The sequence below is a fragment of the Oryctolagus cuniculus genome, chromosome 7 (assembly GCF_964237555.1).
Source record: "Oryctolagus cuniculus chromosome 7, mOryCun1.1, whole genome shotgun sequence".
Taxonomy (NCBI): Eukaryota; Metazoa; Chordata; class Mammalia; order Lagomorpha; family Leporidae; genus Oryctolagus; species Oryctolagus cuniculus.
The window spans coordinates 27,544,786-27,571,478 of NC_091438.1; the positions used below are offsets into that span (position 1 = coordinate 27,544,786).

The 26,693-nt window shown below is 41.1% G+C and overlaps 1 protein-coding gene across 1 annotated transcript; it reads right to left on the minus strand.

Annotated features, from left to right (window-relative positions):
• Positions 1–1,057: 1,057 nt before the first annotated feature.
• Positions 1,058–25,126, minus strand: SELL (selectin L). Its single transcript, NM_001082352.1, is given in 9 exon segments — positions 1,058–1,481; positions 6,279–6,297; positions 12,047–12,175; positions 13,957–14,142; positions 15,286–15,471; positions 19,999–20,106; positions 21,409–21,795; positions 24,089–24,170; positions 24,977–25,126. Coding segments are annotated over 9 exon segments (1,131 nt in total). The 5' UTR covers positions 24,980–25,126; the 3' UTR covers positions 1,058–1,450.
• Positions 25,127–26,693: the final 1,567 nt, after the last annotated feature.

The following is a 26,693-nucleotide window of genomic DNA, read 5'->3' on the forward strand; positions in this document are numbered from 1 at the left end:
ACAAACTTTTATGAAAGCTGTATTGGCCAAAGAACAAGGGAGATAGAGTTATTTCCAACTAATTTCTGACAAGGCCCTATTTTCTCATAAGAAAATGGTGCCAGCATTGTGGTGCAGTGGGTTAAGCCATTCTTGCAATGTCCATATCCCATATAGGAGTGGCAGTTCAAATCCCATGTTTCACTTCTGGTACATCTCCCTGCTTACATACTTGGGAAAGCAGTAAATTATGTGCTAGTATTTAGGCCCCTGCGAGGTATGTGGGAGGCCAGGATGGAATTCAGTCTCCTAGATTTGGACTGGTACAACTCCAGTGGTTGTGGCCATTTGAGGAGTGAACCAGCAGATGGAAGATCTCTATTTCTCTGTCTCTGCATCTCTCTCTCTCTCTCTGCCTTTAAAATAAATAAATAAATAAATAATCTTTCCTTAAAAAATTCAACCCTTGACACTAGGTGAGTCAACAAGTTATATTTATATGCAAAATTGCATATTACAGGCTAACCTCGAGGTGGGATGCCAGAAACGGGAGGTTGCCTCAGATTGGATTAGTGGAGGACTAGTTATGAAACAAGTGGTAAGGATGAGAGATGCATGGGATGAGTCTTAAAAAATAGACACATTCTGGGCAAATTACAAGGAGGCTTAAAAGGTGGGAAGGGGGAACATTTGAGAGTGAGTTACAGACTCTCTCTGCTTGTTGAACTCAAAGAGTTCAAAGAGATGTCATCTGCAGCTAGCATGATACTTCTTTATTAACCACGTAGTGGTCATAAAAGAAGCTTTAACCATGAGAAATCTATATGGGTCTAATGAGAAGAGCAAAATCCATAACTATGGCTGCTTTTTTCTTCTTTGCTTTTGTTTGGTGCTCATGATATGCTCCTGAGGAAGTCAGCCAGCTGAGAAGGGGCATGACCGCAGGACAGCCTCCCTTTAGGTTATGGTGCACATAGAACTTTTATCAACCATTATTTCACTGGAGTTGGAAAGCTATAGTAGTATCAGTGATCTACGAATGCACAATCATGGTATACAGAAGACAGAAGAGGTAAGATTTTATCTGAGTTTTTGTATTTACAAATTTTCACTGTATTTCCAAGTGTTATGCTGTCAGGCACAGCACTGAGTTGAAATTATGAACAAAAGACAAGAAAGAGCAACATAAGACATCTTTATACTCCACGGTTATCCTTTTCCCTGAAGATCTTGTGTTTTTTTCCACAGAAAAAAATAATAAAAGACTGAGCTATCTAAATCATTGTGAGGTGGGGCTGGGAGATGAGCGAGGGACAAAGCAGGAGCAGAAGGAGCTGTTGGCCACGTAGAACTCTTTCCAGATGCACTGAAGAGGACACACGTCATCTTTGGTATAGGAGACAACATCACACAAATCTTTTCATGGAATTTGAAGGATCTAATGACTCTTTACTATGCCGAGAATTTTCTTTCACAGAGGGTGGATTAATATGTCATCCTTGCTGAAAGAAAAATAAGAGATTTATAAATTAAAATAAGGTTTTTTTGGTTTTTTTGTTTTTTTTTTTTTTTTTTTTTTTGACAGGCAGAGTGGACAGTGAGAGAGAGAGACAGAGAGAAAGGTCTTCCTTTGCCGTTGGTTCACTCTCCAATGGCCGCCGCGGCTGGCGCGCTGCGGCCGGTGCACCGCGCTGATCCGATGGCAGGAGCCAGGTGCTTTTCCTGGTCTCCCATGGGGTGCAGGGCCCAAGCACCTGGGCCATCCTCCACTGCACTCCCTGGCCACAGCAGAGAGCTGGCCTGGAAGAGGGGCAACCGGGACAGAATCCGGCGCCCCGACCGGGACTAGAACCCGGTGTGCCGGCGCCGCTAGGCGGAGGATTAGCCTAGTGAGCCGCGGCGCCGGCCCAATAAGGGGTTTTTTAAAATGCAAAAATTAGTGTTAATAGTAAAAGCAAATAATCTAAAGATGAGAAAAAGAGCAAGGAAATGCTTTCAGCTGGGAATCTTGGACAAGATGCAGAACACTTTAAGGCAAATGAGAACAGGAGACTTGAGCAGGGCTTCTCCCTCTTTCATACGCCTACCACCCAGAGGTGGTAGTAAATACAGACATACTGTGGCTCAAGTAGGTCAGAGTGGTTTATGCGCCTGGCCCACAAAGCATACTTGCAGAAATTTCTGAAACGCAGCCCTTGTTTCCAGATCTAACATAGTTGAAAGATACCATATATTAATTTTTCACAATGGAAAATCAAGAAACTAGAAGGCATACTCAAATGGAAAGTGAAATTGAAGAAAATCAAAACTTATGAAAGGATTGGTGGTATTTCTACATGCCAGATTGTGGTGGGATATGATTTAAGGAAATAGTGACAAATTGAGTTTTAAGATACAAATGCCACTTTTTGGTTGATGCAACTATTTCCTTCTTGGAAATGGGAGGAGAATTAAATGTGGTGTGTTTTCAATAGCACCTTTCAAAGGCAGAACCAGGTTCTGACTCTGGTCTCATGATGAGCCGTGAGGGTAAACCACAGTTCAGCAGCTGCAAATGTTCTTGCCAATACAGAGATAAAAATGTTTCTAAAAACAAAATTTCACATATACCCTCCTCTGAGGTTGGCATCATATCTTCCTGTGTATCTTGGGTGTAGCCTTTACCTAGGCAGAATTTAGACACTAGAAACCAAATGAGGTGATAAACAGAACCTGTTTGCAGAAGTCAAAATAACCCAGAAAGAATTGAAACCACAAGTGCCCAAGGAGTCATTCATTCACTCTCCAAAGGCTAATAGGAATGAGCATAAAGCTCTCTCAGAGTTAGTTCAAGGACTTAAAAAAAAAAAAAAAGTGACACGTTGTATTTAATGTGATAGTGTTCATTTTACCTTTGACTTATTCTAGAAACACACCCTTCTTCCTCAACCCCACCCTTCCTCAGTGCCATCACACAGTGGTTTCAGAGTGAAAAGAATTACATTACTGGATGAGTAGGGTATCTGGGACTCACGATTCTAACCCAGCTGTCAGAAATTCTCAGTGCTAGAAGCGTAAGGGTTAAGAGCACTATTCCCGGGTATAGGTGAGTAGAAATCTCAGCTTTGCCGTTTATTCAGTGGTCTCAGTCTAGCCATTTAATTTCTTGTGCCTGTTTCCTTACCTACAATGGGGCTATTATTAACACCTACTCCCACAGGTCTGTAGTCAATATTGAATGATTTAAGACACAGAAAATACTCAGAGCAGTGTGCAAGATGGAATTAATATTTGATAAAGCTTTATTGTAACCTGCTCTGTCACTGGCTGCAGGGAAGTTATTTAACTAGTTTATTAAAAAAAAAAAAAAAGATAAAAATGGACCAAGATCCTTTCCGATTCTATGATACTATGAGTTAAGGTCACCTTGGTCAATAAAAAAGCAGTGTTCTAAGACAATTGAGCAAATAATTCTTCGTTGCTAGCTTCTTCTAAACCATCTGCTAAGATATTCAAGTTCTATGTCGGTGGGACCCGTCTTCCCTTCCAACTTCTACTGCATAGCTCCTCAGTAACAGCCCATTGGCTTCTGAGCATGCTTTCATGGTCCCACCATCATCCCTTTGTTTGTATCACTTCCCCTTTTAGACTGCCTTGTCTCTCTGCTTCTCTCCACATACTCCAGGCCTATGCATGCTTTGAAAGACAACTCAAGTTCCACCTTTTTTTATAAGTTTTCTGTGGTCAACGATGTGATTTCTCTCTTTCAATACAGAATTCATCCACCATTACCATACTCGGCCTTATATTTTTTCAGATTTTTTTTCTATATTTCTCCCAAACTGGGTAATAACTCCCTGAGGTCAGAGACAAGGATTTACTCCTCTTGGTATCTCACCCAAGCTTAGCATTGTTCCAACACAGAAGACTCCAACAAACAACTACTAACTAGAAGATGGCCCAAGTCTTTGGGGGCCTGCGCCCATGTGGGAGACCCAGAAGAAGTTCCTGGCTCTTGGCTTCAGATCAGCCCAGCTCTGGCTATTGCAGCCAATTGGGAAGTGAAATAGCGGATGAAAGACCTTTTTCTCTCTCTCTGCTTCTGCTTCTCTGTAATTCTGACTTTCAAATAAATAAATAAATCTTTATAAAAAAAAAACTATGAACTGATTTATAAAATCAGTGATCCATTAAACTTAATATGAGAATTTTAATATGTTTAATATGGTGATTAATGCTAATATTCTTTCAGCTGGCAATCTCATCTTGCCCCCAAGGATATCTTTAAAAAAAAATGAGTTGACCTACTTCCATTTAGTGACAATTAAAACACAGTTCCTGTGGCCACAAACAGCTCTGGGTAGATTGTGCCAGAAAAGACTTTCACTTAGTGGGTGTGAGCATGAAAGAAATCTTTTTATCTTGTGGGTTTCCTGCCACAGAAACAGGGAAGCCAGTGCAGGGAAGCGACCCTTTCTTTACAAGGACCCCATCTACCCTATCTGTACTATTAAAGAGGAGATAGGGTAATCAATAGAGCAAAATAACTTCCACTGACCCATGTTCCCATCCAGTTATCCCCATCTCTTTCTTCTTTGTAACTAAACTTTTCTAAAGAGATGATGACATTTCTGCCTCTACTTCCTCATCTTAAAAGATTCCTCAGCTCTTGACCATTTGACTTCTGTCTCAGTCTGGGCACTGAAATGGCCTCCGCACTGGCATCCTTGTTAGGTTCACTGGAAACCTACCAGTTCTCCTGGCTGCATTTGAATCTGTTTCCATTTACTTTTTCCTTAACATTCATGATCCCCTATGCTTCCTCATCTTCCCTGTATGTCTCTGGCAACCTCTTCTCATTCTCCTCTTCCTAAGCTGACTTTTAGATATTGCTATTCTTCTGATTCCCTTCTTGATCTGCTTCTGTTCCTGCTCTCTCCCTGGTATGATCCCCCTCCTGGGATGGCAGTGACCTCCTAAAAATGCAAGAATCCCCCAAATGTACGTCTTACGCCCAAGGTTGATCCTGTGCTTTGTAGAAGCCGAGTGGCCTATGACACCTAAAGTTCAACCTGTACAAAACTGAACTCATGACCTTTATCTCTAAAATTTCCCCTTCATACATATTCCCTACTCAACAATAAATGCTACCATCACCCACCATTTCCAGGTCACAAACATGGCAGCTGCTTTGATTCCTCTCTCCCCTTCTCAGCCCACTAACCACATTCAGTTGATTCTACTTTCTCTTGTCTCCTGAATATCATCAGCTTTAATCTCCTAACTTAAAGTGTCTCCAAAATAGATCTTTTGGCCTCCAGGCTCACCTACATCCAACATGTGCCATACTGTTGTGCAGGGTGGTCCTCTTGAGAAACACAGTGCAAGGTGACATACCTACTTAAACTCTTTTGGTGACATCCCAAAGACCTCAAAACAAAGCCATATTTCTCTACAAAGCCTAAAAATTGCTTTATGATCTGGCCTTTGGTGCATCATCCCTCCCCGGTTTCTCAGTTGCACTCTAAGCCACAGCCCACTGAACCACTGAGAACTTTTCAAAAACAATTTGCGGTTGGTTCAGCAACCATCTGACTTCATTTACAGCATTTTAGCAGGACCTCAGTTGTCCAGCTGGGTACTTCATATGCCACCAAAGTCTTGCCTCCATGATTCTTCTTACTGACATTCTCCATCTTAAAATTTCAAAGTAAGTACTAAGCTGAGACTACAAAATACTTTGCAATCTTCATTTCTGCCATATGAGCTATGCTCTTTCACATGTCTACATCTCTTCTAGGTGTGCTGTTTCTGCAACTGAAGAAACTTGAGCTTCAAGAACAAAGTGAAAAATAAAATTGCCTCTTTGGGGAAAATGTAGGTAGCATTCAGGCTGCTTACCTCTTCCACATTTCTGGAGGTCAATGCTGCTGAAAGTAGTAGTCCTTTTACCCCTTTGTGTTAGCATTGAGACTGGAGACGCAACTTCTGAATAGAAGCATTGCAATCAAAATGCTTCTACTCATCAAAAAAATTTTTTTCAGGGACAATCACTCCCTTTCCATAAACTTCCCTTTTTCTTATTCATTCTTTCAACTCCACTAACACCAAAATAAATAAATAAACACATGCATACATCCATGCATAGTTTTTAAGGGATGTTAATAGATCGATCATTTTATCTGGAAACGTCATTTGGACAGGGACCCCATATTGATAACTCCTAGGGGGTTGACATGTCTAAGCTGAAACAAGATGTACCTTAACCAAATCAGAGAGAGGATCAACAGATGTAGCAACTCTTAAATGACAAAACTTACCTTTTCTGAGATTTCTTTCCTAAAAAAAGAATATAGAGGTATGACATTAGCAAAAAGTAGATAGTTTCAAGTTTTCAAAGTAGAAAATTTTAATATTTTATGTTAAAGGAGAAGAGATTTTCATCCTCAGAACTGTCTTTTGAAGCATATTATCTATTTTTTAGGTGGACCCATCTGTGTTTAAAGGGATTTGGGATACTGGTTTAATACTCTGAGTAAAGAGTTGTAGACATGCAATCAGAACACACATTTATGCAGATGGCACTCAGGGTTCCATTCCATCCCCAGTGTTGTCTTGGCTGAATTGCCTGGTTGTCACACTCTCAGTGTGTCTTCCAAATCTGGCATCTCCTCCTACCTGTAGATTCTTCCCTCAGAGACTGGCTGCTAATACAGTAGGAATATGTGGCATTACATCTCACAGTGTCTCCTCTATCTGAATCCATGAAGAGAATTTCACTCTGGTCTCACTGGTAGCAATTGCCTGGTTTCGTCTGAACAACTAATATGCTTTTATCTTACAAACACAGTGAATCTCATAACTGGTTTTGCTTCTTTCTTTGAATGACTGCAAGGAAACTCAGAGCCAGATCTGGGACCTCTTCTATCAAATGCTAAGGACATTGTGTCCTAACTTCAGCCTTTGTTCCAACTTTAATTTTGTACCTGTAATACTGACATTCTTTTTCTTACTTTTTAATTTGGTATGTTGAATGTATTTTGTAAATTGTTTTACATTCTCCTTTTAAAAAGAAAAATATAAATAAATTAACAGTAGAGTTGGGATCTAGAGGAAATAAAGCAAAAAAAAAAAAAGCTTTTTTAAGGGGAAAGAATAATTTGGGAGGCAGCATTCTCATATTTCAGTGTCTGTAAGCCAGAACTCTAGATATTGGGCACAGATGCAAGCCAATCCCGTTTTGCCATCTGTAATGCAATGTGTCTGAATATCTACTTATCTTGTCTAAGTCACAATTTTTTTGTCTGTAAAAGTGGCATAATTGTATCTTTCTCACTGAGTTGATAAAAGAAGCAGATGTATATAAAATACTAAGACCAAGGCCTAACATTTAGAGTGCTCAACTACTGCTTTAGTTCTTTAAAGTGTTAGAAATACTATTTAAAATCTTTTCTTCTAGGAAGGCATTTGGCTCAGCATGAGATGCTGATTGGTATGCCCATATCCCAAAGCAGAGTGCCTGGTTTTGAGTCTCAGCTCTGCTCCTGATTCTGGCTTCCTGCTAACCCTTGGAGATAACAGGTGATGCCTCAAGTACTTGGGTCCCTGCCAGCTGTGTGGGAGACCCAGGTTGAGTTTCTAGCACCTGGGTTTGGCCTGACACAGCCCCAACAATGAAGAACATTTGGGTAAGGAACCAGAAGATGAATCAATCAATCAATCAATCTCTCAAATAAAAATAATTAAATTAATAAATAAATATTTAGTTTAAATTTTTTTTCTTCCAAAACTCAGCCTGTTGATGACAGAACAAAGGCACTTGAGCAGGGGTAATCAATTTTTCCGATTAATTAACTTCAGGTTCCATCTGCTTATCCTCATAAAATGTATTTTTTTCTTTGAGAAACAATGAAACAAATCACAACAGATGAATAAGAAGCTGTTCCTTACAAGAGGGTTTCTTTTTTGAAGAAAGAGGAACTAAATGGGGGCATATGTTCAGTTTCATGCCCAGTTCTAACACTCTGTGATGGTTCAGGTGGAAAATTCTTCCAACCGAGGAAAAAAATAGTCTTACAAATTAGAAGATTAGTGATTTTAGACAATATATCCGACTCTGACCCCTGCTCACACGAGGTGCTAGATTTGGCCTAAAATATCATGGCTTCAGTTTCCCAAACAGGGAAAAGAATAACTTATTTGAAGGATGGTTGAGATTCTGTGAAGTCTGCCAGCATACCATCTACACCAATTTGTGAGAAAAACCATTAATCTTGTTTATGCCCTAATTGAAGAGACCAATGATTAACAGCAGAAACTGTTACTAACACTCCAGAAATTTCAATTGGTTCATTTTATACAACTCAGACTGAAAAAGTAAAATATAGAAGACTTTCTGCTCTATCAGTGCCAAATATTGTTGTGCCCAGGTCAACTGCAGACATTAGCAGAATTTTCTATAGAAATTTTAGACAAATAGGCTCAAGATCCGGAAGCATTTCCTCAAAGAATAAAATAAGAGAGGAAACATGAGTCTCTCAGTCTGATCATGGAAATGCCATAATCAAAGCAAAGGCCACCAAGAGACGGCAGTGGTTCAAAGCAGAAGTGGATCAGACAAGAGCAAAGGTCATGACAGCAGTTTTAGGATGCTCAAGGTACTTTGCTTGTTGACTTTGCATTGCACCAATAATGATAACATCACTTTCACAATGCTCCTGTTCATTTTTCTTACCAAACAAGGACAACTGTGTAAGAATTTTGATAAGAAATCGTTAGGCATCTAAATTCCAATCCTGGCTTCCTTCCTTCTGACTTCTTTTTGTTTCCTAATCATAGGAAGTCTTCAAAGGGCAACTATTTTGCTTCTTTCCATAATGTAAAAAAAAAAAAAAGACTGCACAGACATTCACAAGCTACCACGCGTGTCACTTTCTAGGACGTCCAGTTCTTTCGGATTAGACTACCTATGACACTCACAAGACTGCCTTCAGCCTGATGGAGTCCATGTTGAGAAACAAAGTTCATATTTTTATTCTTAATTGCATTTTCCACATTTCGAAATCCCCTAGTACCCACTGATTTGTTAGCTTTTACTTTAATCCTTGTGAACGCATCCATCATATTTTGTATAAGAAAAACCCTGTATAGTAGCCTGGGAAACTAGCCATCATTTTTAACATTGTCTCCATGGGGAAAAAATATTCTTTATCTTTTAAAGAACCAACTTATGACTAAAATATTTGGAAGACAAAGTCATTTATTCGAAAGTCGGAGATATTGGTAGATGTCTCTCAAATGAAAACTATTTAAATATTCCATTAAAGAAACTTTGACTCTCCTACAAAGCCAGTGATGCTTCGGGGCTTCTGTTCTCTTTGTTGGCATAACTGTAACCACCCTAACTGCCCGTTATCTGTTTCCTGTTTGCCCCACACCGATTCCCACAGCAGGGGTATGCAGTTTTCAAGTTATCAGTTTGAGATCTTGTACAGAAATGACTCCAAGGTAAAAAATTTAAAAACAACCTTATTGCTTTTCTCACCCCTTCTTATAAGACAGCCTCACCCAGCTAACACCTCACTAAATACATGTCTCATGTGTTTCATGTACACAGATTTAGGATCATAGTGATAATTCCCACACATGCTCCCACCATAGCTCCTCCTTCCTTTCTTATCCTTTTTCCTTAATTTTTAATTTTTATTCTTATTAATTTTAAATTTTTAAGGTATATAAATTTCAGGTATTTCATATATACAGATTCAGGAACAGAGTGATATTCTCATCCTACCCTCCTTCCTGCCCACACTCCCACCCTTCTCCCTCCTCCCTCTCCTATTCCCATTCTTAATTTTTACAAAGATCTACTTTTTGTTTACTTTATACCCATAAGATTAACCCTGCACTAAATAAAGAGTTCAAAAATACTACGAAGGAAAAAGCACTGTTCCTCAACAGTTGAGACAAGGGCTGTAAACAATCATCGAATCTCAAAATTCTTTCAAATCTACAAACATTTATTGAATGATTTTGGAATTTGGGCATAAGTCCTTCTTATTAAGATGACTTGCTGGGGCTGGCGCCATGGCTCACTTGGTTAATCCTCCAGTTGCGGCGCCGGCATCCCATATGGGCACCGGGTTCTAGTCCCAGTTGCTCCTCTTCCAGTCCAGCTCTCTGCTGTGGCCCGGGAGTGCAGTGGAGGATGGCCCAAGTGCTTGGGCCCTGCACCCCATGGGAAACCAGGAGAAGCACCTGGCTCCTGGCTTCGAATCGGCACAGCGCGCCAGCCGTAGCGGCCATTTGGGGAGTGAACCAATGGAAGGAAGACCTTTCTCTCTGTCTCTCTCTCTCACTGTCTATGACTCTACCTGTCAAATAAATTAAAAAAAAGAAAAAAAGATGACTTGCAACCCTAAGATCTCTGTTATTTATTTAAGAACCACCTTATCCCATGGATATTCTCTACCCCCTCTAGTCTATTTCCTCAGTTCTAGAAGTTCATGGAAGCAAGGAGGGAAGGAGGGAGGGAGGGAGGGAGGGCTATTCGGGTCAGGTTTTGGAGTCTCAAGGGAAAAGATAATCTTATATTGAGAGAAAATGTCATTTTCCTTTTGCACTAAGGCAATATTTAAGTATTTAGTCCAGCACCACAGGAGGGTGGAATCCAATCTTTGAAGGGTTTCTGATAGCAGGAGTGCAGACATTTTAACTGCTCCGTGTTTTCCGGATATTAATGAAGTTCTTGTACTTGTATAGAATAGGGACAGCATTTACATATCATATTCAGAAAATAGAATATACTGACTAATTTGATAGAAGCAAAACTAAAGTGGTATCAACTGACCCGACATAAGAACAGCACAAGGCAATTGGTTGGCAATTATTTTGAGGTCATCCATGATTCCCAAACTTGAAACATGGGTCTCTTAATAGATGCCCAATGTTCATGAATTCCAAAGCCTTGAATGGTTCTGCCAGGTGAGTTTGGCATTACTATGCAGACTGTGGGTCTGTACTGGTGGGTTGGTCCTACTTAAGGACACACCCACTATAGAGGTAATGATGCTGTTGTTCTTCTCTGAGGATATTCTATCTACCATTCCAAGCAGCAGGTAGTAACTCCTGAAGGCAGCCTTTCTTATTTCCTTTCTCCTCCAGTCTAGAGGGAGAGGGAAAGTATATATGGTGTATTTGGTTGGAGTTGTGGCCTTGGTGAATAGACACTAGGGAAAAGGCATGGGCATTTTCCCCAGCAACAATGCAACCCATGTCAGGTGGCAGACAGGTGACTCTGAGGGGTCAGGTATTTGGGAGCAAATACCTTGTAAACCTTAGTTGACATTAAATTCACTTCTTAGTGGAATTGTGACTCAGAAATCAAAGGCATATAGGCTCTCACAGAACAGAGATTATGTATTCATTTTCAAAATTTGAATAAACAACCATTAAACTATCTCATTGAACTATTATTATTTTTTTTTAACAGGCAGAGTGGACAGTGAGAGAGAGAGACAGAGAGAAAGGTCTTCCTTTGCCATTGGTTCACCCTCCAATGGCCGCCGCCGCCAGCACGCTGTGGCTGGCACGCTGTGGCCAGCACACCGCGCTGATCTGAAGGCAGGAGCCAAGTGCTTATCCTGGTCTCCCATAGGGTGTAGGGCCAAGCACTTGGGCCATCCACCACTGCACTCCCGGGCCACAGCAGAGAGCTGGCCTGGAAGAGGGGCAACCGGGATAGAATCCGGCGCCCCGACCGGGACTGGAACCCCGTGTGCCGTCGCCTCTAGGTGGAGGATTAGCCTATTGAACTGTGGCGCCAGCCTCATTGAACTATTATTACCCTAGCAAGCTACTCTGAAGATAACAGGCGTTTTTAAAATATTTGATAAGAAGCAAATATCAGTCAGTTTGCTTTAATGAGGTGTGCAATGGACTGATTTATAGGTCTCTGGGTACTGATGACTGCAGAGCATGAAGCTTGGCACCCTGCTTCAGTCAACTCTATGGCATTTAATTTCCTATGGATTTGTTTTTCTTGCCCTTTAAAGTTGTATTATTTTCATATGAAGGTAAACTCACATACCTTTTTTCAGTCGCCTTGCCAGCCAAATGATGAACGCCAACCCAGAGAAGGCAGTTACCATGACTGCCACAGGAATGAAGAGGGGGTTATAGTCACCCTCTTTGATCATAGAGAAGCTTCTGTCCACTTCTGAAAGAGAAATCAGCAAGGTACATAGCGTCAGTCTACAGAATGACCTCTGCCTCATTTTGGGATATTTGACTTTTTCTTTTTCTTTTTTTTTAAATTCATTCCTTTTTTTTTTTTTTTTGAAAGTCAGAGTTAGAGAGAGAGAGAGAGAGAGAGAGATCTTCCATCTGCAAGTTAACTCTCCAGATGTCCACAATAGCCAGCACTGAGTCAGGCCAAAGTCAGGAGCCAGGAGCTTCCTCCAGGTCTCCTGTGTTGGTGCATGGCCCCAAACACCCAAGACATCTTCCACTGCTCTTCTGAGGACATTAACAGCTGGGACATGAACTGGAGCCCATATGGGATGCTGACGTTGCAGGTGGTGGCTTGACCTCCCGTGCCACCATGCTGGCCCTTGGATATTTGAATTTTTCTACCCTGTATTTTCCAAGAATAGCCCAATTGATATAATCTGATAGATTAAAAACCAGACATGGGAAGACCCATTATAAGTCTACAGCAGAGATTCTCTGTGCCTATAGAATCCCAATTCCCAGATTTGTGATTTATGGAATTCCTGGGAATACATATAAAATTTTTGAGAAGTGGCCCTCATGACATTTAATTCCATGGCCTAGTTCAATGATTGTAATTCTGAAACACAGAGAGGAACTAGAAAATAGAATACAATGTTGGAAAAAATAAAAGACAGTAATCTGAACTGGGCATTTGTCAGTCTAAGGGAACTGTTAATACTTTTAATTTAAAGCAATTATGCAAAATTAAGCATTTATGGTTTACACACCAAGGACTTGCACTTATCTATCTTCCAAATGATACAGACCTACCATTTCCCCTTACTTCCATAAAGACACCTCCGTTTCTCCTCTTCCAAGTATAAACTAAGATAATTTGGGAGCCATCAGTGAAATCAGTACAAGGAAAATCTGTCTTCTGATGCCACCAGGTAAAGGATCCTGACTTTTCATTTTCACTCAGTCTATGTCCTTTATTCTCCATAGTACTTTAATGAGCCTTTTCAAAGTGCTTCCACACCCATACTCAAAATCTATAATTTACAGGACATTTAAGTTCCAGAGGCTTTAAACAGAGAACACCTATTGGCTTGATGATGATGAAGAACTGGACACCAGCCAGGGCTTAAAAGGAAATGCCCCAGTGAGGCTGATATGCAGTCCTCTGCTTTCAGCTTCTTTGCCTTCTCTCATCTCCTTCGCTGCACTGTGGATACCCACAGAGCACATTCCCTTGGTGCTAATACAAATCCTACCATTTAGAGATTTGTATCATCTAAGCAGATGGTCCCAGGAACAAGGATGGGTCATGATTCTTTCATATGATAATTTAGCATTTATTTCCTGTTATTGTATCAAATATACAAAAATGAGGGAGAAATGTCTTTTCTGTACAGATTTGGGAGTCACCTGAAGCATCTACTATATGGGGAATTAGGTTGTTATTGGTGACTATTGCAGAAATATTTCAATGGACTAACCGAGAAGTCAGATTATGATGGAATAGAAAACCAGAGAAGAAATGAATCAATAGACAGTGGGTTTAGATTTTCACTGCCAAGTTGGGAAGAGGATGAATACAGAAACCGATGTCACTAAAGGAGGAGGCATGAACAGCTAAGCATTTATGATAAATGAATTCATATATTTTATATCATATATATTTAGCAAAACAAAATTTAAAAGTTCAACATGCCTTTCTCTGCCATCTACTTTTCCACCAGCTCCATCTTTAAGTCTTTGGTACATTAGAGCAAACTTACTCACTTTGACATTTTGGGGTAGGACTGGACCAGATTCCAGATGATCCACAAACAGTTTTTTTCATCCCGATTAACTCGGCTCCTTCTGAGCAGCTGAAGGTGCACGTAGAGGTAAAGCCAAAGACAGCCCGAGGATGACTACAATCAATGGTCCCCAGATCAGGTGCTGTCAGAGGCTCACACTGGATGACTTCAGTAGGAACAAACAACAGTATTTCAGAACAGAGACACTTCATTGACCAGAGATTTCCAGCCAAATCTGGCTGACTCAACTGTGGAACACATGAAATCTAGAAATTAGACATTTCAGACTTTATTTGAGAATAAGGGTGGGTGGTGAGTCAAATACAAAAACCAGAGAGCACTGAAAGACCCCTGGAGGAGGGCTGGATCCTCCAGGCTGCTGCCCTAGCCATGGTGACTCCAACTCTGTTGGAAGTGCCATGTGTTGCCTCTGCCTCAAGAGTGTTTCTAGAATATTCTCAGTGAATGTACAGAATTTACACTTTTGTACCTGTTCTAAAGGTTACCCAAGCAGTTTTGAAAAGCATCCCAGTTCTCTGAAGCAAGTCCAATTTCTGTAAAATCAATAGTTATGTTGATTGAGTTGTATCATTTCAATAAAGGATTTGGATAGTTCTTTACTACTTGAGCTAGTGAGTTAGAGCATCAATGTAGAAATCATACCCAAAACTTCACAAGCTAATATGCCACAAGTTTTCTCCCATATGAGGATAAACTTGATAGTCAAGGAAGAAAAAAGCCTACCATATTTCAAATGAAAATTTAAAAAAGACAAAGAGATTGCATTTTTGTTTTTCACAACAGTTGTATTCCTGTAAGGGTTTGTGCGCGAGGAAAAGTAAAGGCTGATTTTAAGAATAAACCAAATAAAACAGCCAAGAAAGACCTCCATCCCCTTGGGAAGGAAATTTTTTGGTGCTAAGTAGGACACCACATGAAATAGGTGCTACTGAGAGGAGAGGAACAAAATTCAACCAAGGTTCAGCAAGACTGATTCTTCATGCCACGGCAATGAGAAAAATAAAAAGTGAAAAAAAATTAAGCCAGCACTAGCACACTCACTGTGTTGTTATAAATCATGTTGCATGCTATGAGATGACTTTAGAGGCACTGGGTTGTGATTTTTTTTGTTTGGAGGCTTTTCTTCTTAATTTTATAAATAACCCCTTGGAGAGCACTATAGTGTATTCTAAATTAGGATAAATTATGCTCCAAAAGAGGGAACAGTCTTGGCAGGACTTCACTGCACATTTCAGATTTTGAAGCCGTGACAAAGATGAGACAAAACCTCTACTATGAAGTTACCCACCTTGGCAGGTTGGTCTTAGAGATGACCAATTTCCAAGTGGTCCGCAAGTGGTTTCTTCAATCCCAGTTAAGTTTGTTCCCTCCAAGCAGCTGAAGCCGCACTGTGAACTGAAGCTGAACTCTCCCAAAGGGTGAGTGCAGGCCATGGTCCCCAGCTCCGGGGCCTCCAAAGGCTCACACTGCATCACTTTGATAAAGAAAAAGAAAAGCAGCACTGAGAAATGTTAAGGTGACCTGAGATCTGGGTTTGAATCATAGTCCTGTCAGTTGATACCCTTGTGCCTGTAAGCAAGGTTACTTAAACCTTCCAATTTCAGTTTCTTCGTGTGTAACAAAGGAACCATGGTAATTGTGTTAACTTCATAGACTTGGTGGGAGAACTAAATAAAATTCAGTTAATGTAAGTCAAGGGCTTAAAGCCTGGCTCACTAAGAAATTCTAATTAAACATTAGCCAGTCTTCAAAGATTATGATCTTTGGAATTATCTTGAGAGTTTTTAACCCAGATAGATTTCAGTAGAAATGACCAGTTCAGTTGTGAAATAACTCTTATACCAGGGCTCCTGAGTATGCAAGAGTCTTGGGAACGGGGGATTCAAAGAAGGGGCAGATCTCCAGTCTTCTTTAAAAGAGAAGAAAATAAAAGTCTGCAAAGCAGCTCAGTTTCAAGTCTGTCTTCATCATCTCTTACTCAGTTTCAGAACATTAGGTCTTCTGATTTTTATAATCCCTCCAGAAATTATATCTATTTCCTTCCTCTAATTGGTAGTACAGTAGATTAAATGAAGACTTGGAAATCAAAGGCTTTACCATGCAATTGGGGAAATATTTCAACACTCATGTTTTGAGAGGGGCTGGCATTATGCTGCAGTGAGTTAAGCCACCAGCATTCCATATTAAAGTGCTGGTGTGTCCCAGTTCAAACCCCAGTTCAGGATAGAGTTCCTGGCTCCTGGCTTTGACATGGCCCAGCCCTGGCTGTTGCAGGCATTTAAAGAGTGAATCAGCAGATGGAAGACCTCTATCTGTCTCTCTATCTATCTATCTATCTATCCATTTATCCATCTATAACTGTCTTTAAAATCTTAAGAAAACCATCATTGTGACCTCCTGTTATTTTCCATATACAATAAAAGTCCAAGTTAAAGTAAATTAAATTTTACAAATAAGACTCTCTAGAAAGTTTCTGATTAAGTATAAGACAATGATGAGTAGGACACACATCGATCTTAAGAAACTTTTCACACCAGCAGACACACAAGTAAACAGATGACCTTAACAAATATGGGGGAAAGGAGAAAGAACTATGTGGAGCTATCAGTACACAGAACAGGGACACTTAGCCTGTCCTGCAGTCCAGAGATCTTTCTGGAAGAAATCATCCCTGAAATATGTCTTAAAGATGAGCAAATATATTAGCCATGTGCAAAATAATAAACAAGGCCATGAGCAAAGCCAATATGATACAAAGAGCACGTGATGAATGTGGAGAAATACATGTAACATGATGTTTCTGGAAGGAAAGAGAAAGCAGAGAATGTTGAGAGGTATAATTAGCAAAAAAGAAGCTAAAATAAAATATCTTTTAAAAAATGATTCAGTGAGCACCAATTATATGTTAAACATTACTTTAGGTCTTGAGGAGCTGAGATTTCATTTTGTAGGACAAATGTTTGTAGAAATTAAAGGGTGGCTTGTCACATGTGTGTTGTGTTTTGATTCTTTTTAATTGATCAGTCTGCCTTTAGTGTGAACAATACATTTGAGGGGAGCTAATTTAAATGTGTGAATCTCATCTAGGAGATGAGCAAAAACACCTGCAAGAAAGATAATGAATTCAAGAGTTGACAAGTAGGAGATAAATTGGGAAAAAGTTACAAACATTTGTAGTATGCTGCCTTGTATAAATGTTGGGTGAGGTGAGAGACTCTCATACCAGAATGCCTATGGTGGTTTCACATACTGAGATGAAAAAGAAAATACTCAAAAGGAAAGCTGGCGGGTGCTTTCCTTAGCAGTTAAGCTTAATGCTGCTTGGGAGCACTTCACCCCATGTCAGAGTGCCTAGGTTCAAGTCCCGGCTCTGGTCCCTGTTCTAGCGTCTTGCTGATGCACACCCTGGAAGACAGCAGATGACGGCTGAAGTAGTGGGGTCCCTGCCACTCTTATGGGACCTCTGGTTGGGTTCTAAGCACCCAGCTTTAGTATGATGCAACCCTACCCATTTGTAAAGTGCACCAGAGGGCCTGTGCTGTGGCGCAGTGGGTTAAAGCCCCAGCCTGCAGCGCCGGCATCCCATATGCACGCTGGTTCAAGTTCAGCTGCTCCACTTTCTATCCAGCTCCCTGCTAATGCACCTGGGAAAGCAGTGGAGGATAGCCCAAGTGCTTGCGCCTCTGCAACCATATGGGAGACCCAGAAGTTCTTGGCTCCTGGCTTCAGATCAGCTCAGCTCTGGTCATTGCAGCTATTTGGGAAGTGAACCAATGGATAGAAGACCTCTCTTTCTCTCTCTCTTTCTCTCTCTCTCTCTCTTTGTAACTCTGTATTTCAAATAAACAAAATATTTTTTTAAAAAAATGACCCAGCGAGGCCGGCGCCGTGGCTTAATAGGCTAATCCTCCACCTTGCGGTGCCGGCACACCGGGTTCTAGTCCCGGTCGGGGCGCCGGATTCTGTCCCGGTTGCCCCTCTTCCAGGCCAGCTCTCTGCTATGGCCAGGGAGTGCAGTGGAGGATGGCCCAGGTGCTTGGGCCCTGCACCCCATGGGAGACCAGGAAAAGCACCTGGATCCTGGCTCCTGCCATCGGATCAGCGCGGTGCGCCGGCTGCAGCGGCGGCCATTGGAGGGTGAACCAACGGCAAAGGAAGACCTTTCTCTCTCTGTCTCTCTCTCTCACTGTCCACTCTGCCTGTCAAAAAAAAAAAAAAAAAAAATGACCCAGCAGATGGGAGTTCTCTCACTCTCTCTGTGACTGGGGCAATTAACTTTACAGTCTTTTGGACATCGCAAGGGATATCCTTAGCACACTTGGAATTCAGGGCTGCAGACATATTTATTAATCCAAAGGTTACATAAATTTGTGAGCATACAAAAGCCAGGAAGTTGGGCCAAAGCAAACATGTGGAATGAGATGAACAACAGTCAAAGAACAGACAATGAGAAATTATAATGAAAATGATAAGGAACAATTATCACAAGTAGAAAGAGAATCAGAAAAGAGTAATATGTCAGAAACCAAGATAAAAAAGGATAAGTTTAAAAAAAAAAGAGGTAAATGGATACACCGGTGATACAAAGATTAAAAAATAAAATTCGGCAATAGGGTAATGGTGAACTATTGGGTAGTAGTCATGGCTCAGGGATCCAGTAAAATGAGTTAATTATTTAATTAATTAATTAATTGACATTTAAATTTATTTTGCCTTTATTTCTTTATTCTTTAAAAACACTGATTGTTTTTCCTTGTAATTTTTCTATTTTATATACCAGATACTTCATAGTTTTGAAATTTCAACCAACATCTGTGAAAAGGTGGCTGAGTCGAAGACCCTGACTTTGAAGCTATGTGTTTGCCTTTATCCATTTCCACCCCCATGACTCTGAGTGGCTTCACTGGATTCCTGATGAGTCTCTCCATCCTGTGCTCTGCTTTCAGGGCAATCGCAGGTGTCAAGTAGCCAAATAAGGGCCACTTTCCTTTGTGGGGAAATCTCCAGCCTCTACAAGCTTCCTCCAATTTATCTTGCTTTCACCAGACTCCATTACGTATATGAATAATTTAGTGAATTAAGTGTGAATCCCTTGAGAGTCTGGAATACGTTTATCTTTGTGTTCTCCTGAAATCTCCAGCTCAAATAAGAGTGTTGAGTTTCTTATTACATGTCTCTGACATATGCTATAATTTTATGAACTTTTCTCTTTGTCCTTACCCTATCGTGATTTAATGTTTTTTAAAAAGTTAGAATACCTTCTGGATAACTCATCTTCCTAATGATAAATGATATAGTTTCTTTCAGACTTTAGAGTTCTTTAGAGTTTTTAATATTTAATATTTATATTTAATATTAATACATTTAATATTAATATTTAATATTTATTTATTTGAAAGGCAGAGTTACGGACAGGCAGAGGCAGAGAGAGAGAGAGGTCTTCCATCAGCTGGTTCACTCCTCAAATGGTCACAGTGGCTGAAGCTAGGCTGATCCAAAGCCAGGAGCCAGGAACTTTGGGGTCTCCCATGCCAGTGCAGGGGCCTACGCACTTGGGCTATCTTCCCAGGGCACAGCAGAGAGCTGGATCAGAAGTGGAGCAGCCAGGACTCAAACCGGCACCCACATGGGATGCTGGCACTGCAGGGAGGGGCTTTACCTGCTACGCCACAGTGCTGGGCCCAGACTTCAGAGTTCTAATTTACCCAACAAGCTCTTCAAATTGTGACCTCCTTAAGAACAGGAATCTACCCTGCCTATTTCCAGATTGCAATCCTTGTAGCTTTTTTCCCAACTCCCTGTTCCTTGTGCTGCTCAAAGACTTGTTGAGAAGTAAATTGAAACTTCATGCTGAGTTATGAAATCTTTACGGAAAGGCAACATTGTGAAAGAATAGTTTTCTGATCAAAACTTCCCATTTCTCAAGAAAAGCCTCTCTCATGAGCTATAATGACTCTTGGGACTAAATATAAAAAGAAACAAAGAAAACAAAGGGGCTTACCAAACTGGCACTGGGGCCCATAGTACCCCACATCACAGTTGCAGGTGTAATTATTGATGACTTCCACACATTCTCCATGGCCACTGCATGACCCAGGATGGCAGGAAGCTTTAAGGAGGATAAAAAAATATACATTTTATTGTGATTACATTTTATTACTCATAGTAGACATAAGTAACTTTTTGTCTGAGACTATTTTAATATACAGGAAATGTTATTGGAACATTCATAGCACATTTTGCATAAAATTTATACCAAAATATCTATATAGGGAATATACACAGAAACACAGACATGTGTTTGCTTTTAGAATGAATTTACTGATACTAACACTGTATAATATTTTGGGTAAATGAGGAGTATACATTGCAACTCTTGGAATTACTTGTTTTTAATGTAATAAACACATGGAAATCATGGCCTAACCTCAGTCACTTTTGAACAATCCCTTTCTTTATAGACAGTAATAAGATTTTAAAGCCTAAATTTGCTACAGTCGTAAATAGTACAATTTAGAAGAGACCAAATTAACTATGTTTCACTGTTGGAATACAATTTAGAAAAATACTTTTTGGAATTGCTACATAGGCTTTACAGAAATTTTTGTTTTTTAAGCTTTGTTTATTTGAAAGCAGAATGGCAATGAGAGAGGGAGAGACTGAGAGAAAGAAAAAAAGAGCAAGAGAGCATGCGCTTCTCTCTGCTTTTTAACTTCCCAATTGGCTGCAGCAGCCTGGGACAGGGTCAGACTGAAGTCAGGAGCCCAGAACTCCATTCTGGTCTCCCACATGGGTGGCAGGAGACCAAGTCTTTGAGCTATCTTCTGCTGCCTTCCCAGGTGCATTCGTAGGCAGCAGGATCAGAAGCAGAGCAGTTGGGACTTGAACCATGCTCTGATATGGAATGCTGGCATCAGAAGCAGCAGCTTAACTTGTACGTGAAACACCAGTCCCCAGAAATTTTCATACACCAAACTATACCGATGTTTCCTTGTACATAATTATGTAAGATCAGGCCAAGGCGGAAACTGGTAGCATCAAGCCCCTACTTCACAATGAGGAAACTGGGGTGTTATGAGCATAAGCCCTCCACTGATCCCAACTCTCAGTTTCCACTCCTGTGCCTTGTTCTCAGTGGTACTGATTGTCTAGCCCTCCTTCCTTACCTCCTACAGATACTGATCATCTTGATGTAACTTGATCTAAGGTATAGTTTCTGGAGGTGGGGACCAGCCTTACACATCAAAAATGCTCAGAAGTGACTTGATTCAAGCTTATGTAGATGATTGTAAGTCTTACAGAATGAACTAGCAGGTGTTATCGCCCTCCAGGGTTCCGATGGGATAGTCTAATTATCCTCTTAATCTGGATGCCCCGAGCCTGAGACTGCACTGCCACTGGCCGCCCCTACCTGTGTAGCAGAGGGCTGCCTTCCGTTTTTGGCAAGAGTCATCATTCCATTTTCCCGAGTCTCTGAGCCTCTTGATGTAGATCTCCACGCAGTCCTCCTTGGTCTTCTTGTTGTTGGGTTCCCCCTCTCCCCAGTTCTCTGCTTCTGCGGTGAGAGATTTGTTGGTCCCCACCCATGTCCATATGTTTCCTATCTTCCGGATTCCTATCCAGTAGTAAGAGCGGCTAAAGGGCAGCGTCTTCTCCAGATACTCGATTTCTCCCTTGTTTTGTATGGCGACTAAATCCGTGTAGTTTTCTCGGCAGAACTTTCGAGCCCTTTCCCAGTTCATGGGTTTTTCAGAATAATGGTAAGTCCAACAGTTGGTTCCATGATATGCCAGGAAATCTGAAAGACATCGTGTGAACTGTGTCAAGTCTTAACGTTACGCTGCAGAGAAGCTGTCGCTAATCCAGACCTAAGCCACCTAAGACGAGGAATGAGCCCAAGAGTCTAAGTGATCATCAGGCAACCGAGCTGCTTCCAGATGTAAAGTAGAACCTAGACCCCTGATTGGAATGTTTATGCTCCTGATTCTATTTCGCACAGATTTGGTGGCTTTCTAGATTTACTTCCATAAAATAATAGTTCCTCAAAATTTGTTAAAAGAAATGTAATCAATATATTGCAGAAGTATATATTTTTAGTGGTTAGCAATCACTGAACAATAACTGAAGTGATCGTTAAAACAAAAAAAGAACATATCCTATAATTTTCTGCTCCAAAAAACTTTCATAGATTTTTCTTTAGAATCATGCAGAAAACAGTATTTCTACCAGTATTCCCTTTTCATATTTATTGGCTATTTAGATATACTCTTTCATGCCTCTTCAAGTACTACATACACTTTCCTGTTGAATGTCTTTTTCTTATTGATTTGTATGAGACTTCTTATAGATTCCTGATATGAGCCCTTCATCAGAAGGTATGTTTATGTATACATCCATATGATCACAAATATCTGCTTTCATTCTCAAATCTTTCCTTCATATTCATAATGAATAAACAGACATTCTTAATTTCAATGCAAAAAACAATAACTGAAGTGAAATATCATCTAATTTTACATTTTATAGTTCAATTTTCTATCTTGGGATAATTTCTTAAAAGCCTCTATATGTAACTGTTGTCAAAACGCATGCATCAGTTTCCTTAGTTCTTCTCCTAAGGGAGAAGCTAGATAAGCAAAAGAATGACATCAAGTCGTCACTTTCACATCACAAGTACAACATTTTGTTGTAGGCACAGCTGCTTCTGGGAGACCTCCAGACACAGTCTAAGACATATACCTAGCCACGTACTATGATTAATTTACAAAACAAAATGATGAAAGATTATGACATTTATTAAATCTGAACACAAACATACTCAGTGGCTGGTGTTTAATAAACACGTGGGACCTTCTAATGTGAGGGATTTGAATCTAAATTAAACACATAGCTGCACAATGCCCCCATAAACATATGTGCCATTGTAATCACAGAATGATTGATGTGAAGCACAGATATGTAATGAAGTAAAAGTTTTCAGAGTTGTCAATGCTTATTGAGTCTGCACAGTGTACAGCAAGCACTGTGGATAAATAGCAAATAAGACATCTATCCAATTCTTAGGGTTTCCTAATAGTTTTGAACAAAGGATAGCAGTCACAAACAAAATACAATTAATCTACAATTATCAAAATGGATAGAGAAGTAGGAAACAGATGTGATTCATGGATAAAGAGCATCATATACTAAACATTTTGAACAGAATTTTGAAGGAACATCCCACTACAGTGTAAGTTCTAAGATAGAAGAAGCTTGTGACTACTGCTGTATCCTCAGTGCCTTGTGTAATGGTGACACAATTTAGGGTCTCAGAAAATGCTTGTTAAATGAAAAGAGCACTCAGATCCCAGGTGGCACAAGGCAGATATGCCATAAGAAACATGTGAGGGGCACAGTAACATTTGCTTGATCAGAACTGAAAAGTTGGCTTGCGCCGCGGCTCACTAGGCTAATCCTCCACCTTGCGGCACCGGCACACCGGGTTCTAGTCCCGGTCGGGGCGCCGGATTCTGTCCCGGTTGCCCCTCTTCCAGGCCAGCTCTCTGCTGTGGCCAGGGAGTGCAGTGGAGGATGGCCCAGGTGCTTGGGCCCTGCACCCCATGGGAGACCAGGAAAAGCACCTGGCTCCTGGCTCCTGCCATCGGATCAGCGCAGTGCGCCGGCTGCAGCGGCGGCCATTGGAGGGTGAACCAATGGCAAAGGAAGACCTTTCTCTCTGTCTCTCTCTCTCATTGTCCACTCTGCCTGTCAAAAAAAAAAAAAAAAAAAAAAACTGAAAAGTCTGTACAGATTGTTGAGTGCCTTATCAGAGATGTCTGAGTTGACATTATTCCATAGCTGAAGGCTTTTGTGAGATCATCAGGATTTGGGCTTTACAGCAAGGAAGGTAGCAGGTAAAGATAGGATTAGGAAGTTTCTGGAAAAGTACTAAGGGTAAGAGGGAGACTTTTGGGGATGTTTCCGGAAAGGTTGGATTTAACACCTGTCTACCTGACTGTTTTCTCTGTGACGATGTATTCACAGTGGTTATTTAAGAAAAATGAACATAGGTTGAACAAAAGTCTTGGCGAGGTACAACTATCACAACATACCACAGCAGAGTGTTGCCCAGACCCACAACTTGAAGGCGTTCCACAATCCCCTCTGAGGGCTCTGGCATTTCCATGGAAATATCTTCAAATGAAAGACAAAATTACATTTAGACCATGCTGCTCACCACAAATTCACAGCCTACAACTTCCTTAAATTTCACAATAAAACACCCACGCTACTATCCCTCTCCAAGGCAATAGATTCCTCACACATGGGTAAAAAAGGTAACAACAAATATACCTCAAAATTGGTGCATAGAGTTGTCATGTTTTATTCTCAAGTTGTTGACCATGGCTGCCCAGATCTTTTTCTATATTTCAGTAGATTTTAGCACCTGTTTTTCTGCTGAGTATTGTTAAATCAAACTATTTAATATTTAACATAAATAGTCCAAAAATTGTTCTTGGTACTTAATGTATTAATGCTATCATCTCACACTTGGTTATTATGGGCCAATGCCTTAAATACCTGGAAGAATTAAATAGCCAAACAGACATCAGGAAAGAAAAGCAGTTTATTTTTCCCCCAAATTTTAGGAAACACACCTCTGAGCAGCTCAAGTGACAAAACCATAGAGTATCGTGCACATATTAAAACCATATTTTCTGAAGCGTATCCCTTCTCAGCCACTGTGTTTAGTTGAAAGATTATCAAACTCAAGAGTACTTCAAAAATCTCACCAGAGTCATAGTCAAGGAGAGGAAATCAGCGCATCTGGGAGATTCTACAATCACTCTTTTGAGACTCAGAGAGCATTTTTGATTTCTATGTTTTATAAAACCAGAAACATGAAATGAGTTGCTTCTTGTCCCTTGCCACCTGCCTCTAGGAGCCTGAGAAGAGTTTCCGTCTGAGACGCTGGAAATCTTTCAGGCTGAACAGCTTACCATGGTTTGCTTGGCCCCTCTCTAGCTCTTCTGCAGTCCTTCAGCCTCTCAACTCAGCCCCAGGGATCCCTGGATCTCTGTCCAAAGGGAGTCTGCGGTGCTGCAGGGTGCCTGGGCAGTGTCACCAGAAATGCTTGCAGTCGTTCATTCCTCTAACCAGCCTCAAGCCTCCCTCCCCCTTCCCCTCCCCTTCCTCCTCTTCACTTTCCTCTTTCCCCACCCCTTTCCTAGACGGGCCTCCCTCTGCTCCCCTTTAGAGAACAAGAGCTACTGATGAGGATACTGTGGCTCTGTTCTCCTGTCCTCCCTCCCTCCCTGCATTTTTCCATCCTTCTTTCCATTTTCCTGGGCATTCCTCCCTCCCCTTCTTCCTCCATCTCTTCACCTTGTTCTCCACCCACCATCTCCCCCCATCCCCTTCTTCTTCATGAACAGTAAGGTAACTCTCGGCTACATGTGATAGGGGTCCGCTAACAGTTGCAAATAGTACCAATCAAAACTGTATTTTGGGCAAATTCATGATCTGCAGACTTCAGCAGAGCTAACCAGCATGCTTGCCTCTTTTGGTTCCTTCTCTTCCCTCTTCCCTTGCTCACCCCCTAGTGGAGGTCGTTGTTAATGGCCCTTCCTAAAGTTCAGTCCTATATGAAGAGTCGCTGCTACGATCAAATTGGCATTTCAGAAAGATGGTGATATTCACAGCCCTAGAGCTGTCGAGTTCAGCACCCCATATTCATTACTTTATCTCTATAACAACACTCCACTGTATGTACTATTACCCCTAGTTTATAGAGTCTCTGAGAGGGTAAGAAAGTTGCTCTAGTCACAGAACTACTGAGAGACACAGTTGGAATTTTGAGGCCAGCCAATTCTGAAGCCTGCGCACCTGAGCTTTAAACTAAACTTCCTGGAAAATATGGTAAGGTGGGGACCAAGATGGAGCCAAGGAGACCTGTGAAAGAGCCAATGTTTCCATTATATCCCTCCAAAATATCTAGACATTGTATGTGTAAGTCCTCTCCTCCAGTTTTCTCACTTTGAAAATTTATTTATTAATTTTCATTTTAGGGGCCAACGCTGTGGCATAGCAGGTAAAGCTATGTACTGGTTCATATCCCGGCTGCTCCGCTTCTGATCCACCTCTCTGCTATGTCCTGGGAAAGCAGTAGAATGTGGCCCAAGTCCTTGGGCCCCTGCACCCAGGTGGGAGACCAGGAAGAAGCTCCTGGCTCCTGGCTGTTGCAGCCATCTGAGGAATGAACCAGCAGATAGAAGATTTCTCTCTCCCTCTCTCTCTCTCTCCCTCTGTCTCTCTCTCTCTCTCTGCCTCTGCGTAACTCTGCCTTCAAATGAATAAATAAGTAAATCTTAATTTTTTTTTTCATTTTATTTGAAAAGCAGAGACAGGGACAAAGGAGACATTGAGAAAAGTCTTCCATCTGCTTATTCACTCACCAAATGCCCACAACAGCCAAGGATGGACCAGGCTGAAGCCAGGAGCCTGGAACTTCATCTGGGTCTCCCACGTGGTGGCAAGAACCCCAAGTACTTAAGCCATCATCTGCTGCCTCCCAGGGTGTGCAATAACAGGAAGTTGGATAGCAGCAGAGGGTCCAGGGCTCAAACCAAGCAGTCTGACAAGGAATGCAGGCATCTCAACCAAACAGCATCTTAAGCATTGCACCAAATGTCCACCCCCAACTCTTTCTTAAATTTT